Raw genomic sequence first — 20,746 nt, forward strand, 5'->3', positions numbered from 1 at the left:
TAATATGTCACAAAAAGTTAGATTTTATTTCCATCATTTACACTTTCAAAATAAGAGAAGACAAAAAAATGGCGTCTGCAAAAGTTTGGGCACCCTGCAGAGTTTATAGCCTGCACCGCCCCCTTTGACAAGCTGAGACCTGACACCGTCATAGATTGTTCTCAATTAACGTCTGGAAAGGCCAGGTGATGTCAATCCGAAGGTTTTAAACGCCCAGACTCATCTGACCTTGTCCCAACAATCAGCACCATGGGTTCTTCTAAGCAGTTGTCTAGAAAACTGAAACTGAAAATAGTTGACTCTCACAAAGCAGGAGAAGGCTATAAGAAAATAGCAAAGCGTTTTCAGATGCCAATATCCTCTGTTCGGAATATAATTAAAAAGTTACAGTCATCAGGAACAGTGAAAGTTAAAGCAAGATCTGGAAGACCAAGAAAAATATCAGAGAGAACAGCTTGCAGGAATGTGAGAAAAGCAAGTCAAAACCCACGATCCATCAAGAAAGACCTGGCAGACACTGGAGTTGTGCTACATCATTCCAATATAAAGAGATACTTGTAGAGATATGGTCTTCATGGAAGAGTCATCAGAAGAAAACCTCTTCTACGTCCTCACCACAAAAATCAGCGTTTGAAGTTTGCAAATGAAGATATAGACAAGCCTGATGCATTGTGGAAACAAGTTCTGTAGATCCTTTTGGCCGGAATGAGCAAAGCACGTTTGAAGAAGAAAGGGCACAGCATTTAACGAAAGGAACCTCTGTCCAACTGTTGCATGGGGGTGGATCAATCATGCTTTGGGGTTGTATTGCAGCCAGTGGCCCAGGGAACATTTCACGAGTAGAAGGAAAAACGGATTCAATAAAATGTCAGCTAATTTTGGACGCTAACTTGATGCCATCTGTGAAAAAGCTGAAATTAAAGAGAGCGTCTACAAATTTCGAGCCCCACTGTACATTCAATTTATCGCACCATTGTGACAAAAAGAAAGCTGAGCCAGAAGGCAAAGCTCTCAATCTTCAGGTCAGTTTTCGTTCCTACCCTTAACTAAGGTCATGAAGGCTGGGTCATGACCGAAACGACGAGATCCAGCGTACAAGCGGCCTAAATGGGACCCCAGACTAGGTGGAGAGACTATATCTCCAACCTGGCCTGGGAATGCCTGGTTAATGTGGCACGGGAAAGGGAAGTTTAGGGTCCCTTGCTGGAGCTGCTCCCCTGCAACCCGATACCGGATAAGAGGATGAAGATGGACAGATAAATGGATGGACAGGCTTCTTCCGTGAAGAGACTATTTGCTAGACGCCATCCAAGGGGAACATTTCTCAAGTCAGTTACAATGTGTGCTGCAGTCAGGTCAAGACCTGCTGATGATGACAAGTACATAGATGAGCTCTCTGAGATGGTTTCTGACAGTTTGTGCAGAAATTCTTTGATTGTGCAAACCAACTGGTGCAGCAGCTATCTGCCTGGCTGGTCTCAAACAATCATACAGGTGAAGAAGCAGGATGTGGAGGTACTGAGTTGGCATGGTAACATGTGGTCTGCAGTTGTGAGGTCGGTTGTTTTTACTGCCAAATTCTCTGGCAGGAAATTGGAGACTGCTCACGGTAGGGAAATGAATATTCAATTCAGGGGCAACCGCTCTGGTGGACAATCCTGCAGTGAGCATACCAATAGCGCTCTCCCTTAAAACTTCTGTGGCATTTTGTTGTGTGATAAAACGGCACATTATATTATATCATATATATTCGTTGTAGTGGCCTTTTATTGTGACCAACCCAAGTCACACCTGTGCAATAGTCATGCTGTGTAATTAGCATCTTGATATGGCTTACCTGTCAGGGAGATAGATTATCTTGGCAAAGGAGAATCTTACTGACACATATTTTAACGTTCTGTTCTTAAAATCTAAGCGAAATACACCTTATGTGTGCACAAAAAAAAGTATATTTTGGGAGAAACAAAAGCAAAAACAAAAGCTTTTTTTGTTTGGTGTATTATTGGGTTATTAGTGATGCATTTAGTAGCATTTTACTATTGTAGTTGAGGTGGAGCTAATCTTAACTATTTTATATTGTGTTAACTAGTTTAATAGCAATGCACCATATTTCATAAACTCATTGTATGTTGTGTATGTAACATCTTAATGTGTAATGACATGGCAAGGAAGCTTTTATTTGCATACACATGAACACGGCAATTCAAAGTAACTCTTAAATTAAAGCTGTCAGGTAACTGTAGTGGAGTAAAGAACACAGTATTCCCCACTGAATTGTTGAGTTTAAAAATCTCTAAAAGGTGCTTTTATAAGCATCTATCCATTACCTGATTCCAACCTGAGACTCTTAGCTTTTGCTGTTGATAGCTATTTAATTAATCATTCCTCCCACAGTCTAAACACATGCAAATTAGGAGGATTAATGACACTAAATAACCTATAGGTGTTAGTGTGGCCTATTCCAAGAATCTGTATTGCTCTGTGATGAATTAGCAGCCTGTCAAGGTTGTTGTTCTGCCTTTATATCCAGTGTATGCTGTAAAAGAATCTTCCGGCTCCTGAATAAGAATAATAAATTGACGACAATGAATGAATTCTGTACATTTAGGTTCATATTAATACAGCAGCAGAATAAAAGGCAGCGTCCCTATTGTTGCAAATTACTGCCAAGCTAAGATCAGCACATAAAGTCTTTGAGCCTTTCAATTAGGCTGTATTACATAAGTTAACAATCATTGAGCAGAAAGGGGGGGTTCAAACTCAATAGGAACAATAGCAAGCATTTAATCGACATGATCCATGACTAAACTGCTAGTAGTAGTTCATGCTTTCTGATGCGGCCTGTTTTAATAGGATAAGAAGACAAAACATAATAATAACAGTAATACCAATAATAAGTAAGAACACTTTCTAGGTTACCAGGCTGTAAAAACCCATTTTGGTTGGTTCACATCCTACCTGCTTTGTCATTTTAGCTCTTTTAAATTAATTTGCAAGACCTTTTTGATGGACCACTTGACCACTTACTTTCTGCAAAGAAAGAGCTAAATAATGCAAAATCAATTTAAGACCCTTGTATTAACATTTACAACTCCAGACTTGATAGCTTATAACAGTGGACATGTGGTAACCTATAAAGTGAGAGACAAATGACCATGTGCAGTATTAATGACTTCTTCTCTGCAGAAGTATGGCTAATAAAGGTGAGTAGAGACTTCTTTTTAACTTGCTGAGTCTAGAAAAAATCCTGGAGCACCAGCTAAATGAAGGATTAGTTGGTGCAATGTGCTTTATTTAAATCTTGTTTACTTGCAGCTGTAAGCTTGATTAATACATATTTTGTTGTAAAAGATGCAGTGTTTCCACAGGATGTGCCAGATAAAGTTTACCTCTGGGTAAATTAGATTGACTACCTCTCATAAATGCCAGACACACCAGGATTGAAGTGGGATTGGCAGCAGCCCTCAACAATTCCTCCATTTTTATTTCTCAGCAAAGCGAAACGTGCAGTGCACACATGCTGTCAACCAGCCTTTGCAACATGACAAAAATCCTAAGAATCCCCTAACCTGTACACAAACATTTCCTCTATTTCAATGCATCAAGCAGCAGTGGAAACAGCATAACAGTCCTATAAGCTTTTAAAAAGCTAATGTGAACAATAAGCCACTTTGTTTGTTGAAAACTCGCCAAGTGGCACAAAAGCAGCTGCTATCTCTGCAGTCTCAAGGGGCTAGTTAATTTTAGAAAGATAATCTCCTGCAATATGCTGAGGGATTAAGACGGTGAAAGTCCCAGCATGGGAAGACGATAAGTCTGTATAGCCATGGATTGCAAGAAGCATTCAGTGCATTTTAGAAACAGAGAAGTATGTTACTTATCATGCTAATCAGCATGCAGATCAGGAAAAACAAGCACCAGTTGTTCAATGACATGTCTATGTAATTTGTGACCCCCCATGTGTGTGAGACGCAAATGATGATCGTGATGACAGCAGTTCATCTTTGGCTATTAGCATTGTCTCCCAAGGCTGTATTGGAGTTCTTTCTCAAGAGAATATCTGCAGGAAAGGAATGCCACACTGAAGCAGGGGAAGTATTGTCTATGGCCTTATCAATGTAATTTGCATATGCAGGATAAAACTAATCCTTAGGTTCTCCACCTAAGGCCCTTTCTTGTCCTTTCCAAGCAATCCTTCTCTTAGTAAATGATCCCTTGACGATATTCACCCTGCCAGAGAGAACAAAGCATGCAAACAAATGGCATACACAGCAGAGGGAGGGAACTCAACAGGGATGTTTGGACTCAGAATAAAAGTCTGATGTGATACAAAGAATAAAGACCTGAGCTAGGCTGAGCTGAATGTTGGGGTAGTGCAGAGCAGACCTGCAATAATGCGGTTTGGGTCTGGAAGTCAACCAAACAGCAAGTTCCAGGTGAATAATAACGTTTGGATTTTCAGGAATCAGGTTCAAAGACTGCATGCGCACAGTGAGCTTGGCCTGGCTTGGCCCCCTACTTGCTTCTTGGGCAGCTGCCAAGGTTTTTAAACACCCAGCCAGAGGTAACTGTCGGGGTCCCCCTGCATAACGTACAGGGCAAAAATTACAACTAATGTACCTGAAGCAACCTGAGAATGGAGAAGCTATTCTACTGTTGGAGAGATTTGTGCCACATTAGAGGAATGCTGAGCATAAAAGAACTGGGTTTGAAAGGATCCCTTAAGGCCCCTGCTCTGTGGCAACAACCTATTTGCTCTCACAGAGTCCTTTCAGTACGAGATAAGCAAATATACACTGGCAGACAAACGTGACATTTTCCTCGTGTAGGAGCCGCTTAAGAGGAGGCTTCCTAGGTGGGCAAGGCTGATAAGACGACAGCCGGAATTGGAGGGACTGAAAAACCAGGGTGAAACAGAAATCAGCGAGAGCGGGATTTCTCCCACCCTTTCATTTTCAAACATCCCTTATCCAAAGATCCACCAACAGGGAAAGGTTCAAGCAGTGGTGACCTGCCCACACTAGACCGGTGCTGCTCTTCATGCTTATTTCTTTGTGGCGATGTCTACCTCAGGGGGCTGTTTGGCTGCCTTTCCTGGCTGAGCCTCACAAGAATCTCACCCTGTTTAGAGGCTATCAAATGGATTACAGACTCATTATCAACAGTGCCGTGTGGCCATAGAAGCCTGTTATGTACACCGCATTTCTACTGTGTCAGCCACCAAATTCCATGGCAGGAGAGTTTTGAGGTGTGGGTTTTTCGTGTATGCGAGACAGCAAAGTGCCTGCGCTAAAGGCAAGGCTGATCCGGTTTTACGCTGTGTGTTCCGTCTGTAGTTGGAGCCAAGGGACTGGCCATTGAGTTTACCAACAAACCTAAAAAATGAACAGATATCACCACTTTTATTTTTCACTGCCCTGACTGCAGTTTTGCACTAAACTCACATGTCCATGGCAGCTGCAGCGTGTGATAGGTGTGGCATGGTGGTGTGATGTAATGCGATGTGAAGCTCTGTGGAGGTCTAGGCTCAGTGACGCCATACATGAGACAGTTTAACATCACTGGCCATTAGGAATTTACCTGTGAAAGGTGACAGGAGAAGAAACCAGTATTATTCAGCTTGGAAATGACAGCATTGGCCAGAGTCTCTCTAAATCAGATTGATGATCCATTTTCCCTGCCCGGGGCCACAATAATGTAAAGGGTTGGGATCCACAGAGGCTGCACAGACAGATGGGACCTTGTCTGCTGTGACCTTGCTGAGCTAATATTTCTCCCAGGCCTTGTCTGTTGCCTCATCATTAAAGGTGCCATGGCTATTAACATTGGGGGAATACTTCAAAGACACTGTTTACTTGGACAGGACACAATCCGGGTGGAGAAATATAACAGCACTAGAGTAACAAGGCAAAGAGTAATTGTTTGTCAAATGGGAAGAGTGCCATGTGTGTGCATGTGTTTTTACAGATGCCTGTACGGTCTTTGAAAGCCATGCAGTGCTATGCACATGCAGTATACTGTGTAAGTATTTAGCTGATCATTTTCAAAATTCAAAGCAAATTATAAAGTTTATAATGTTTTTTTAATTGTTTTTATAATTCGTAGTACAGCTGAAATAATTAGTCAAACGACACAAAAGGTATCTGCAACTGTTCCGTGATGATGATTTCAGTGGTTCTTCAAGTACAAAGGCCAAAATGAGAATGTTCTGCTCTCCTTTGTCCCATATGAATATATTTTGGGCTTTGGATTCTTGGTCTGATTAAACAAGCAATATGAATATGTCACCTTGAAAAATTACAGAAGGCATTTTTTCCCCACAATTTTGTAGAGAATACAATTAATCAAGAAAATAATGTCAGATTAATCCGTATTGAAAACAATCTAAGTGAGAGACGAACACATTTGTTTAAGCCTTTCACTTTTATATGTGTTTTTTTTCCATGTTTTAAAATGCTTTTTAGGCCTCTACTTGTAGATTGATTCTGATAATAAAATATTTTAATTATTCTCATGGCATCATTTTGGTTTGTAGTAAAATGAGACACTCCTGTGTTGCAGCTTCCTGGCATGGAGTTTTGATAGTACCATTCAAGGGTGCCAAAAACTTCTAACTAAGTTCTGCGGCTGGTTTCACAAACATATCTTAGACTGGACCAGAGTGTTAGGCCAGACTTCACTTTGCTCTTAGATTAGTCTACTGCAAGTTAGACTGTTTCAAATCAAGATAATTTATTTTATTGTAAGTGTAAAAAGTAAGCCACCCTGCCCCCCGGCGGACTAAGAGCCATGTTTCATAGCAGTGACATCTGCTGACCAGTGTTTCCATGGTAACAATTAGTGACATCTGCTGACCAATGGCACCATGTGATGAAAAAGAGGAAAACATGGCTCATCATTTTTGTTTTGGTAGTAATTAGAAAGGAGAGTTTTTAAGACCCTTCATTAACCCGTTGGAAATGTACAGCAGTGAGGATATTGCCAGTTATTTGACCAATATCAGTCCGACTGAAGAGTTAGCAGAAGTACTGAGGCTTTTATGTTAAATTAATCTAAAGATAGTCTTTGTGCAATGAATGAATTTAGAGTCCATCTGAAGTCTGTTAGTTTGATCTAAACCACAGTCAAAGTCAATCTTTGAGATACCAAACCCAGGTGTCAAGTATTGTGTCATGCATGTGTTTTTATTTCCCATTTTCATCATTCAAGCATTTCAAATTTGGTCTTCCCATGGCTGGATGTGATCTACATGTTCAACATGGCAGCATTTAATCATTTTTCTTTATTGGTAAGTCATTGTTTTGCTGCTTTGGGATTTCAAGTCTGAGAATAAATCCACTAACATTAGGAATGAATTGTGATGAAGGAGTCAGACAAGGAAATACGGTCTAGGAAGCAATCCAGCAGGTCACTGTTACTCACCGCCAGCCTTTAAGAGAGAGATAAGGAAATAATCAAAACAAAGAGGCGGAGGCCAACTTCAGCCAGACTGCACTGACAGATGGGCTCCTACTTTTATTCTTTGGAACCCCTTCCCTCTTACTTTCTCCAAACCGACCATCTCTCTTAGGTGATGTGTGCTGGCTTATGAAAATTATTTAGTCTTTTAAAACCTTTCTGCACAATAAAGCAAAACAACATCCCGCAAGCCCACACTCCCTTATCTCTAGTTTCTTATCTCTCATTAGCTTTGGCCTGTGATGAGTGTTGAGGCTTTGCAAGAGCGGTTGGGGGGGTGGGGGTAATCTATTGGAATATGGGTTCCTTTTTGATAGACTTTATCAGCAAGGCAATTTAAATTTTGATAATGACGAACACTGTAAATCCCCAAGTGCCCTTGTATTGCAGCGTACATACAGCACAACAGTGCGCTGGGGATGTAATCATTGTGTAATCACTCAAACAACACTGCACATCCAAGCCCCAGAGCCTCCAGCCACTCCCCAGGTACACCAGCCCCTGATATTTGCTGGGCTTATGATTTGTTCTGGGATCTAAGCAATAAGTAAAGCCTCCTTGTGGCCTTGTAGCTAGATTGATTTGCAAAAACATGTTGCACCTGGTGCAGCTGCAACAGGAAGGAGAAGCAGCAACACTGTTTGCATTCACTATCTGATGGCTGCAACCTTATTGAAAATCTGATAATGACATTTGGTGAGCTTAATGGTTACTCTCTGCAGGCTACAATCAGTCTCACTTCATCCTGTTTTTGTACCCACCACCCCCCATCCCCTCTCCTCTTTTTCATCTTCTGCCTCACATTCACAGTATGCGGCTGACAGTGAGCGGCATGATATATGGCTGCTTCTCTTGGTTTTAAAACCCGCAGCACCACATCATATTTTTCATTGCATTTTGTTTTCAAATGGAATTAGTGTCTGTGTTTGAGAATAATCAATGAGAATCACTGCAGGTGATTAACACATGCAAGTCCACTTGTGTTCATTCTATTATATTATCCTCAGGTTCAGCTGCAGAACAGCTTGTAGGGATTATGTGTCCTGCTCAAGGACACTTCAGAAGGAAAGATGCTAATGTGACAGAGGCCTGAACCTGGACATGGTCATTAAAGGAAAGTAGTTTTCCTCATTCATTCACCCCCTGTTCCTTAATAGTAAATGCAAGATGCCGATACATGGTATGTGTTCAGAGCTTCCTAATATCATGAAGGTGTAATGACTCAATTTGCCCACAGGGAACATTAAAGTTTCATCTTATGTGCTCTAATGGAGACAGTGTGCATCTAAAGCCATCTATCTGCTGTTGTAGCTGATTTTTTTACATTTTATTAGGAGTTGGACAGTAAATCACAATCTCTGAAATAGAAGCTTTCAAGCTACATTGTCATTTTCATTCTAACACATTTGCAATTATTAACAGTAGAATATAGTATTATTGAGCCACACTTTAAACTGCACTCATTAAATTTCCTCTCCTGAATACACAAACTCAGACTACTAAGTAGGTCTGTGGAAAGGTCAAAGTGATCATTATATAATTTTGCTGGAGAACAATTATGACACAGTCTACCAAGAGTAATTTCTAATGCGTGTGAGAGTGACATCTCCTTCTGTGTGGAGCTGATTGTTAAAACGCAAAGAACCAATTCAGAGCCTGAAGGTAGTTTACAAATTGGCCTGTTTCAAAATCCAATGCTGCTGAGGTAAAGTACAAATTTAAGGTACTTGTTCCTTACTTGAAGTATTATTTTTTATTTTATATTTCTGCTCAACTACATCTGAGGGTATATTTTTATAAAGATTAAGATTTTACATAAAAATAAATACATGATCATTTATCAAATACAATGCATTGTTGTTACCTTTTGTCATGTGACCCCTTAATAAAAAAGAAGTGTATAGTTGGGGCGCCTTGTCCCCATTTTAAATGTTTATGATTTGTAAGAAGTTCCTGCAAGAGATTTAATTTAAATGGTTTATTTTGAACTGCTTAAAGATGAACAAAAAAGCCAATATTAAAAAAAGTAAACAAAATACAAATTTGTGTTGCAGAACATCGATTTTTTTTTTTACCTCTCTACACCATTAATAATATCAAAACTAGAGCCCAATTGATGTTGGATTTCTTTGGGACCAACATCCATACCTATTTTAGAGGGGGGGGGGGGATATGAATTATACACTCATATGCTGGCACATTTCTTTGCTGGAATAAAAATAAACCTTAAAATGTGGATTGTACTTTCTCAAACAAATGCCTTTATCAAAGAACATTCAGCGTCATCATATATTATTATACACACAGTCTATATCCACAGCCTTCCACTTCCGGGATTGCTCCGCATAAACACCGATACTACTGGATCTGTAGCCCGCCAATGTCGGTCGATAAAATCAGTCAGGCTCTTCTAACAACCACTGGATTAAAGCTGTAGTGCGTAGTTTCTGTTGCCCCCATGAGGAATTCTAAGTAATGCCAACAACACTGTTGGCACGTCCACACATTACAAGCCTTCCATGATCACGCGCAGCCCCTCACCCCTCCTCCACACAGTTGCTAGTAGCCAAGAAGGACACAGAGAATTAAAAAATAATGATGGACTCTTCAGAAGAGGAAACTTTGCTCAAATGTATGCATGCAAAAGTCGCCGGACAACACAATCTTCTGAACATAGTCATACTGAGAAATACAGAAAGAGTGTTGTGGAGCTGATGCAGAGTCTTAATTAGTTGTGTAGCAACTCACTTTTCAATGGCTTGAATGTAACACACGTTTATTAATATCACAAAGACACTCACTGAAGATTTAACCTACCTAACTGAATGTAAAAAATATATAAAATGTAAATGTAATGTAAATGTGCTGTATTTATATAGCGCCTTTCCAGTCTTAACAACTGCTCAAAGCGCTTTTACATCTACAGGAAACATTCACCATTCACACACATTCATACACTGTGGCCGGGGCTGCCGTACAAGGTGCCACCTGCTCATCAGATAAACATTCACACACATTCACACTCCGATGCGCAGCACCGGGGGCAACTCGGGGTTCAGTGGCTTGCCCAAGGACACTTCGGCAATGACTGCAGGGGCGGGGATCGAACCACCAACCTTCCAATTGGTAGGCAACCGCTCTACCACTGAGCCACAGCCGCCCAAGCAGCTCAATCTTGTTGATTATGCTTTTACTTCAGTAGGATTTTGGATGCAGGACATTTTCTTATAGTATTTTAAATTGCTCTATTGTTTTTTTAACTTAAGTAAGAGAAGTAAAGTTATATGTACTCACATACAGATCTTTTTTACACATCATTTTACAAAAGAAGCTATTCATATCTGTGTGGAGCACAAAGCGGAATTGAAAAATATATATTTTGAAAGTTTTAGCGCCTCATCAGTTAGCTACAAATTCAGTCCAAATAAAGCATTTTCCCTCCTGTGGAATGGTTCCAGAAGACCAACTCTCTATTTTGCTAGCTTCAGCACTCAATAGCTTCATGATTAAAGCCAGTCTATTTTATTGATTGAAAAGGAAAGAAAGAAAACCCAGAGCCTTTCTACTCTTCAGTCTCCGCTTCTCTATCTGTAAAAGTGGTAGAAAAGCCTCCCTTGACCATGTCCAGGCAATTTGGGTGGATCGGGCCTCTCCTGTTGCACTCCGTGACTCTGGCCATGCTCGGTTACCTCATCTCATCAGCTGGGAAAGTATTTGTGCTTGTAGCTCCAGAGAAGGCGGCCACAAGTTAAATTGAGTTACCTGTTCAGAGATGGTTTCATTTTCCACGGATGGCCCCGGAGATCCTTGATGGAACTGCTAACTGCTAATCACCCCTCATGTCCCCAAGCGTCTGTCAGAGCAGAGAGCGGAGACAGCAACCTTGCTCAGGTAGAGAAGACAGGCTCCATCACCCTATTTCCACGGTCGAGTGCAGTCAGATAAGCCTGCTATGCATAAGCCGTTGCGTTTTTTTTGTCTCTCATATTTCTGTTTCTCTACCTGCCTTCCCTTTTTTAACATGTATACTTTATAAACTGATGCTAGCTATGTCCTGTTTTTGTTCGCTGATTCTCTCAACTTCATTAATTCTTTAAAGAACAGCCCAGCAGAGGTAAAACCAATTGCCTGCATGCATGGCCACGCACACAGGCAATCACATATGTCGGGTGATACATGGGCAGTAAAAATTCCCTGAGTAATAAGATAATGATCAATTTTGTGATTTGTATGAAATATCTAAATTATGTACATTAATCCTTATTGATTAGAAGATACTGGATTTTGTAAGATATGTCAATCTACCATGCAGTGAGTGATCTGGAAGGGGAAGAGGCTAGAGACTTGGCTCATGTCCTGTCTGTCTCTGTTGATAACCACAGGGCAGGAGATGAAAAGCGGAGAGGAGAGGTGTAAAAAAAAAAAATGATGTGGGGAGATAAGAGTTGAGAGGATAAACGAAAGCAGAGCCGTTGAAGATGAGAGGAGAAGGGACAAGAAGCAAAGGAAGGCAGCAAAAGGAAAATTCAGTGAATGAGGAAAGTAGAAGAGAAGCTATGAGCACAGAGGAGAAAAACAAGAGATGACAAAATGGGGTAAAGAAGAGGAAGGAGATGAGAGGCTAAAAAAGCAGGGGAAGAGCAGACAGCTTGACACCCCACAGTCACGTCGCACAATTTACTATGTTCTGGCCCATAATGTTTTATAGCACAATCACTGATAGCACAGTAGTCAGTAGTGATCTCATTTCACAACCCATATCCTTCGGTAATGTGAACACAAAGGGAGAAGCAGAGCCATTAGCAGTGTCCAGTTCTCATCCACTGCTACTCATGCATAATTGGCTTCCATGGTAGGAAGCAAGAAAGGGTAAACAGCAAGCAATCATATTAATTCCTGTGAGTCCTAATTGAAATCCGTTAACAATCAGAGCAGAGGCTGAGGAGACGTGGGGCTATTCATACAGCGAGCCCTCTTTCCTGCACGCTGCTCTCTGTATATTGACACGCGTGAAGACGTGGGTTTGCATTATAATCAGGAGTTATGCTTGATTTCTGTGCTCATGGGTAGCGTAAACAGAGCAGCTTAACATCCGCACATCACATGTGAGCGTTTTACCTCAGTCAGAGATTTGCTTCAAGTTCAAATCAGTTCTGGTTTCTGCCCGCCTTACATGATGTGAATCAAGTTGATATAAAACGGAAAACTTCAAGGGGTGTCAATGTTATTATGAATGCAATCAATTATTAATGAAGGAACTCATTTTAAAGGAAGGGTATGACATTGTGGGAAAGACTTGTATTCTACTTCTTGCTATGCGTTAGATAAGAAGATCAATGTCACTCTAATGGCTGTCTATTAAATATGAAACTACAGCTAGGTTAGCTTAGTTTAGCATAAATATTGGAAGCAGGGGTAAAAGGCTAGCCTGGCCCTGTGTACATGTGTAAAAGAAAAATAAACACCTACTTACACCTCTAAAGCTCACTAATTAATTTGTTATATCATGTTTGTATAATCCGTAAAAAAACCTGAGTCTAAAAATATGCTCTCAGGCCAGAAATCTCTTCTTATTATTCATTATTAGCTCCATGTATCAATGTGTTGTAGCATTTCTTTACATGTATTTGTATTTTATTTAGACCTATTCCTTATGTAGCACTAGTAATAGTGATAAGGTAAAGGAAAAAGTGCATCAGATGTTTCACCATTCCAGTTGAGTCTCAAACCACTAGATGGTGTGCTTGTTGCTTCACACTTACAGTACACTACATTCACCAGATGGGTGGCGTGGAGAAAAGCTCACTGGAGAAGATACATGATGATATTGTCTAACCCAAGCATTATGCAACATAAAACCAGGTATAGCTCAACAGGTTTCTGGGGTTTTGAGTAAGACATTCTCAAATAATGCACTACAGTCACTGTGAATATGCAACATATGGAGCAGCCGAGCTGCTCCCCGTGACAAGCAAACAATCCTGCACTGCCTGAAACTCCTTTCAACAGAGAGCTCATCCAGACGGCAAATTCTCCCGTGAAGAGAAAAGAAATAATACTCAATGCTCCGAATCTTTATCCAGGTACTGACTCATTTATATTTGAGATTCTGGCTGTCAGCCATCCTAACAAAAAGCTGTTGAAAGGCAGAATAAACACTGAACGGGGGGGTGTATGTTCAGGTTAAGGGTTTCTTAATTGGCAGACAGATGTTATGGAAACACTTCAGCTGCAGTGTTTACAGAGTTAATCTTAGTAGTTTTGGAAATTTCAGTGCATGCCCTGTCACTTTGTCAAAACATATTTCAATAATTGACAAAGAATTTGTGTATTTAACCATCTTGAGTTTTAATGTATCTTTAAAATCACAATACAGTATGTTATTGAAGGAAGATATCAAGCAGCTAGTTGTATCGGTATGGTGCTATTAACAATATGGTGCATATTGTTAATATGATTTCAGACCTGCTCCTTATTGTCCGAGCATTATTTTGAAGTATAGAGGAAGACTAACATATAATACATGTCTGCATTCCTCCATTCCACTGCTTTAATGTTTTTTTTTCTTGCATCTGTGAATGTAACGCTTTGTATCATCGACTCGTAGTGAGCTTCAATGCTTCTCAAGGGCAAGAATAAGATCAGACATTTCCCTGTTTGGTTGTGGGTATTATGTTTTTTCTTCTCCTCTGCAGCAGATGGTAAAGAGAAAATCACTTTCTGCTGGGGCAGGCTGCATCAGGGTTGGGGTTTAAGCTTTGAGGTCCACTCTAAACCTGACCGATTTGACAGGCACGTTTTGCATATGCTGACTCTAATCAGATGTACGCGGAAGAAGAAGTTGGGATTTGCAAAGCAGCTTGATACAGAGATACTGATTAGATTACGGATTTTACAGAACAGCAGGCTGGAGCCACGCTGTCCAGTCTGACAACAGGGGCATGCAGAAACAAAACAATACTCACAGAAAGATTTTCAGTCCCCACGGACTGGAAAAAGGGGGAAGAGATGAAAATGTTAATATTGACGTTCCAGAGGTCCTCAATCTGTTGAAACCCCATGGACTAATACTGTAAGATGAGAGCCAATCAGCAGTAAAAGGCAAAAATTAATTGTCTCGCACAGAAAATCAACTTGTTTACCTGTTCATGCTTTGATTGAATTGATCTCAGAGGACAATGACACATGATTGGACTCGAAAATTAAGAATTCTTTACTGAAGGAAAGTTGATAAAGAAAATATTGAGGTACTCAAAAATTATTTCATTGTTATGTCAAAAGCAACAAATCAAGGGCAGGCTGAGAAAAAGAAAATTTTCCCAGTACAATTATACTGTAGCTATAAACATATGCAGCCACTGCCATGCTGGCACCATGGTGCACCCTGTTTAAATGCTTCATGTGCTTATGCTCTTCTGAGTGCAGCAAACCATGAATCATTACCATCTTATGCAGATGAAGCCACTGGTGTATAGGTCTTGTGTGATCAATTTACAATTAGGGACTTACAAAAACACTACACAAATGATTGGAGCAGCCCGTTGAACAAAAAACATTGTTACATAACACCTTAAATCAATTAAACAAGCTACTCCGAAAAAGGTTTTCTTTACAGTAGGAAAAACTTCCGTTTGGACAAAAAGAGACAAATTACTTTGAGGCCATTTTAGCCATGCTATAAGCCCACATAAACATAACACCTACAAGGAGGGCCTGTTTAGCATCCTTTTCTAACATATCTCCAATGTACATGTGTGGGTGTATATATTTCTTACATGTTTCAGCCAAGCTGATGACTTGCCTACGGACAAGATTGTGCACAAAGCCACAATGCCAAAGATGGTGATGGCGTGTTCACTTCATCACAAACACATCCAAATGTGTTGTCTTTAATCCTATTCTTAAACACTAAGGAGGAATATGTTAAACTGCTTTCAGACTGAAGCCTTCCATCTTCAGCTTCCTGTGGACTCCACATCTGCCCACCTTTTCAGAAGTGAACCTCATCCAGCAAGTCTGAATCCACGGGGAATCGGCTATGTGCCTCGGCAGAGTGACTGAGTGAGTGGGAGTCAGTCAGAGCCCCGAGCACTTATAGGGAGGGGGTGGAGGTTTGGGGGTAGCAGTGAGGAGGTGGTTGCTGGCAGGCAAAGCTAATTCACTGTGACAGAAATCAGAGCTGTCAGGGCCACCATAACCAAGCAGCATGGACAGCATATATCCAGTCAAGCCCACAGCCAAGAGGAAGAAAGGATGTCAGGGGCTCAGAAAGAAAGGGGGGATGTACTGATTAAGGCACTTAAGAGATAGTGTGTGTGTGTGTGTGTGTGTGTGTGTGTGTGTGTGTGTGTGTGTGTGTGTGTGTGTGTGTCACATTGGGCAGGGGGACAGGCGACATTCATCCACTCAAAAACCACTAAAATAGAAACGACAAAGTAAAGAGTCACACAGGTAGGAAGAGCCTTCACAGTCATGAAGACTTTCAACACAGGAGCTGAAAACATACACAGATATGAAGAGGGATGGACAGGAATTCACAATTCACCAAAAACAAGTATTTACAACAATAAGTAAAGCAACAACCAGAAAGTGTTGCACACACAACAAAATAATAAAAAACAGAAGCCAAAACTAAATTCCAGTCCTCTGGGATTATTGGTGAAAGGTAACCAGATTAACACATGTAATATTTATGCAAAAGGCTCCTAGATTTCACTAATCTGTTATTATGCAAAATACTAAAAGTTTAATGGAATAGTACATTAATAGAATATGAGAGAAAACTGATATTGTTGAGAGAGGGAGAAAGAAAGATCGAGAAAAGGAAGGGCATCATCATGATTTAATGATGAGAGAGGGAGACACAAGGTCGGTCTTTAAATTACACAGCGGAGGAGGAGGGGATTGTGGGAGATTAAGTGAGCTCTGTGCTGTTTGTTCAGCGGCACTCTCATTTGGGACGAGGACAAAGCGGGTAGGGGCACCTTAAACATTGTTACTCAGGCGTCTCGGGATGAGGATCTGAGAAGAAGATAAGGCTTAGACTGCAACGTTTTGCGTATTAATTGATGGGATACAACATTGAAGAGGAAAAATGATCAGGAAAGTTGGAGACTCATGTTGTCGCTAAGCAGTTCACTTTGGAGTCGTGGTCTGAAGTAGAGTTTTCCCATTTTTTTTGGAGGGGAGAATAGGATTAAGTAAGTGAGCCAAATTGCTAACTCGTCTGCAAGTGGTATGAACTTTTCCCCTCTGCCTGCAAATTTATACAGACTTACAAGTCAGTAGCAGGAAATGTGTTAGAACTCATCTCTAAAAATGTTCAACTTTAAGAAGGCAAGACAGATGATAACTGAGAAGAAACGTCTTTTTAAGGTGTAAGTATTTCCCTCTGTGTGTATGACTGTAACACACGTCACCAAATATAAAGTAAACTACTTAGTCCATCCACAAGGAATTTATTGGCAGCTATTTTGATGATTAAACTAATCACAAAAATACCAAAGTAAAAGTGAAATAATGATCCTTACATGTGATTTTTTTCAGTTTTTTTGTCCTGTATGATGTGTATTGAATATTATTAGGTCCTTGAATGTTCAAAGTTTCAAGATGTCACTGTAGTCTTTAGGAAAATCTGATGAGCATTTTTCACAATTTTTTCAACTTTTGAGTCAAATGATCCGTTAATTAAGTTGAATGAATAATTCCTGATAAAAAGTATTACTCATTGCGGCTATACAATTTTTCTTACTATATTTTATACATTATTTCCGTATAGAAACATCTCTAAATAGTCTAAGGTGAGTATCTGTGAGTCAAAAGCTGAAAATATATTTCTGGGTCAAAAGGGACATTCGAACGATTTTTCATCCTCTGCCGTAGATGCTGAGGCTTACTGCATGACACTAACCTTGTAGTCGTATTATGTGTCTGTAAAACAATTCAAAACAGCAGGTTGGTTGAAACAGAATAGCTTTGTAAAACATCGCATGGTTTCTTATTTTATCCTTCTCGGACCAGGGAGAGCCAGACGGATTAGATAGCTCGAAGGATTCGACTTCCAGAAACATGACCTCCAGACTGTGTCCAGGCCCTCTCCTGGTGCTGCTCTGTCTCATCCACGGCGCTGAGGAGTCCTGTCCTTCTATCTGCCTCTGTGTATCTGACACAGTGAGCTGTAGCTCCAGTGGTCTGACCAAGTTACCCTTGTCCTTGCCCTCCTTCTCCGTCACCCTTGACATCAGCCACAACCATCTGTCCTGGCTGGGTGCAGGCAGTTTCAAAAGGATGCCTAGATTGGAAAACCTCCGGATGACCCACAACCAGCTGGGCTCCCTGGGCCATGGGGTGTTTCGCAACGCTTCCGGCCTCAGGCACCTTGACCTGTCCTCCAACAAGCTGCATGTGGTGGAGCAACACTACTTCCAGGGGCTGTGGAGGCTGGAGGAGCTCCTTCTCTTCAATAATAAGATCACACAGGTGGAGGCAGCCACATTGAGCGGCCTGAGCAGCTTGAAAAAGGCCTACTTCAGCCTCAACCAGATCACACACTTCCCGTTTTTCTCCATCCAAGACCATAGTCACCCTTTTCTGACCATGCTGGACCTCTCGTCCAACCGTTTGAGCAGTCTGCCATGGGAGGATGTGAAAGCTTTGCCCGGGTTGGTGCAGCGGGGGCTGTACCTCCACAACAACTCTCTGATCTGTGACTGCTCCATGTACAGTGTTTTCTGGCATTGGGATCTGAGGGGTTACGACGCATTGAAGGACTTTACTGAAGAGCACACTTGCACCACCTATGGGAACCCACGAGCGTCCATCCGGTTTCTGCAACAATCCCGCTTCTTCCATAACTGCACTGTGGAAAGCGCTGTCTCACTGCCTGTGACCGTGCTCCTCTCCAACGTGTTGGTTTCAGAGGGAGAAGGAGTGCGTCTGGACTGCCAAACGTCCCTGAGTAGCACAGACCTATCATTTACATGGCTCTCCCCGAGCAAGGGGTTCATCACCCAGACTAGCATTAATGACACGCTAATTAGCCTGTTTCCTAATGGTACCTTGGAGATCCAAGCTACCAAGGTCAATGACTCAGGTTTGTACGTGTGCACAGCTGTGGATATTAAAAAGGCACTGAATGCGACCCGGGAGGTGAATGTGACGGTGTTGCTGCCTGCAGCAGAGTCATTCAACACTGGCTACACAACGTTGCTGGGCTGTTTGGTGTCCATGTTCTGCATCCTCATATACCTCTTCATGACTCCGTGTCGCTGCAGCTGCTGTAAGCAGCCCAAACCTCCAGCTATCCCCATTGCAACTTACGACCCCAGCACCCTGACTTCTGTTTTCTCCCCTTCCATTAGACCCCAGCACAAACTCCAAACTGATAAGCATGTAGCATTCATGGAGCCAATAGTAAATGAAGAAGGATTTGAATGGATACCTGAAGGTTGACACTGAAGATGGTTCTCTCTTTTTCTTATTTTGAAGCAGAAACAAAAGACCTTTGGACCATGCAAAGGTCCTTACTCAAGAATTAGCGGTGCGATGCAATGAAAGAGAAGGGTGTTAATGCTGTATAGGAAGAGAACAAAATCATGTCTCTTTCCTGACTGCCAGATGCACTAAAAACGGCCTCCTAAACAAAAAATCAATATCTCCTGTTTCAGTCTGTTCTTCCCTGTCACCTGGCCCAGTGGTCGAAATGAAAGTTTCAACTTTGGTTTATTACCCTCAGTGTACTGACATTGCTAAATCACAGTAGAGCTATTATCAGCCCTAAAAATCAGCTAATAAGTTCTCTGTGTACTGAGGTACGACACTAGGGGCAATATTTCTCATGGGATCAGAGAGTGGATCAGGCTCACTTTTCACAGAAAGTGTTTAACAAGAATTAAAAGCCCCGGAAAAACGCTGCAAGGTCATGACTGTGATGGACTGCCGGAAGTAGGTTCAGCCCATGCATATTGGTTGAGTTGAGGTGCTAAACATTGCCTATAGTATGAACACTCTATCTAACTCCTGAAAACTTTGGTTCCCCTTTGTACCTGATAAAGGAGTTGTTCCCTTTAGCCTGCTCTGCAGATTTGGTTTTGAAAGCAATTTAGGAAAATCCATTACTTTCATATAAAAAAAAGGAATTAAGATACAGCAAAAAAGCAATAAATGTTTCCGTCCAGAGGCCACAGCTTTCAGCAAACATTTAAAAATCTTATCTAGCAGTAAACAGAGGTACATCCTGCAGTGATTTATCATACATATACATAACGCATATGAGCCTGTTGCATTAATCTGGCAGCCAAAAACAATGACTCTCTGTCTGCACTCTGCTTATCTGGCAAATAGTACAGGAATCAGGAGTGTCAACAAACCAAAAACAAACTGCAATAGGACTGCTCTTCAAAGACAGAATCTCTTTGCTCAAACACAGCAGAGCCCTTTGAACACTGTGGAACAAACACAACTACAAAATTTGAACTGAAGTGACAAATATGTCAAGCACGACGCAAACCCCGAAGGAGAATTACTTTGTTTACTTTGTGTAGCCTTGTTTTATTTGTTAATTCAGTGGAACTGCAATGCCAGAGATAAATGACGTGGAAGAAGGATGTGCATGCACTGCCATGAAAGAACATAAGTCTGTGGGATGAGACCATTAAGTCGATGACGTGAAAGACCGAAGATATCATATGGGTGGTTGGGGATGAAGGGATATTCAAAACCCAATGAAACAAACAGTAGCCTCAAAAAGAAACAAATCAATTTCTTTCCACGCATCCATAATGTATTGGGATTGTAGTTTAATCTTAATGCAAACATTGAGTGGGACTAAGGATTGCATCGAGATTGAATGGGATTAGATGTAATCCTTCATATAATGTCAAAAAGATGTTGTGAGCAACCGTGGATCTCACAAAAGCAGAGCGTGTCGTTAGAGGAGGGGCCTTTGATTATTTCTAAATCCTTAATTAAAACTTGACTCCTTTTAAGCCCTTAGAGACTAATATTGTTGAGCAACTTGAATGTAAATTCACAGACAAAAAAGGTGGAAATCTAAAATCAAATGGGCAGCCGTGCATGAAACTAGGACAACTAGCTCTTAGACGGCGCTGAGTTCCATCACATTTAAACTCTCAGGGATTAAGCAAAAAATCGGTAAGCACTGTATTGTGACGCAACACTCTGTTTAATCACATCGCTACGGACTTATATGTCATATCTGGAAAAGGTTTTTGGTTTATAACACTTTATTTGAAAGAGTATGCATTAGACTGACAGGACACTGTCATAA

The 20,746-nt window shown here is 41.1% G+C and overlaps 2 protein-coding genes and 1 long non-coding RNA gene across 3 annotated transcripts in view; 2 read left to right on the forward strand and 1 right to left on the reverse strand.

Moving 5' to 3' along the window:
* Nucleotides 1-20,746, forward strand: part of LOC117947508 — a 1,113,976-nt gene that overhangs the window by 300,906 nt on the left and 792,324 nt on the right. The gene's annotated exons all lie outside the window — the stretch shown is intronic.
* Nucleotides 1-20,746, reverse strand: part of LOC117947436 (metabotropic glutamate receptor 7) — a 104,105-nt gene that overhangs the window by 78,170 nt on the left and 5,189 nt on the right. The gene's annotated exons all lie outside the window — the stretch shown is intronic.
* Nucleotides 16,378-19,526, forward strand: LOC117947473 (amphoterin-induced protein 3-like). Its single transcript, XM_034876446.1, has 2 exons — nucleotides 16,378-16,835; nucleotides 17,479-19,526. Exon 2 carries the CDS (start codon nucleotides 17,527-17,529, stop codon nucleotides 18,907-18,909), a length of 1,383 nt encoding a protein of 460 aa, XP_034732337.1. The 5' UTR covers nucleotides 16,378-16,835; nucleotides 17,479-17,526; the 3' UTR covers nucleotides 18,910-19,526.

Source organism: Etheostoma cragini, chromosome 7 (genome assembly GCF_013103735.1).
Source record: "Etheostoma cragini isolate CJK2018 chromosome 7, CSU_Ecrag_1.0, whole genome shotgun sequence".
Taxonomy (NCBI): Eukaryota; Metazoa; Chordata; class Actinopteri; order Perciformes; family Percidae; genus Etheostoma; species Etheostoma cragini.

What these genes read in the sequence shown, in the direction of transcription:
- LOC117947473 (XM_034876446.1), top strand. Translation starts at nt 17,527, where the DNA reads ATGACCTCCAGACTGTGTCCAGGCCCTCTCCTGGTGCTGCTCTGTCTC.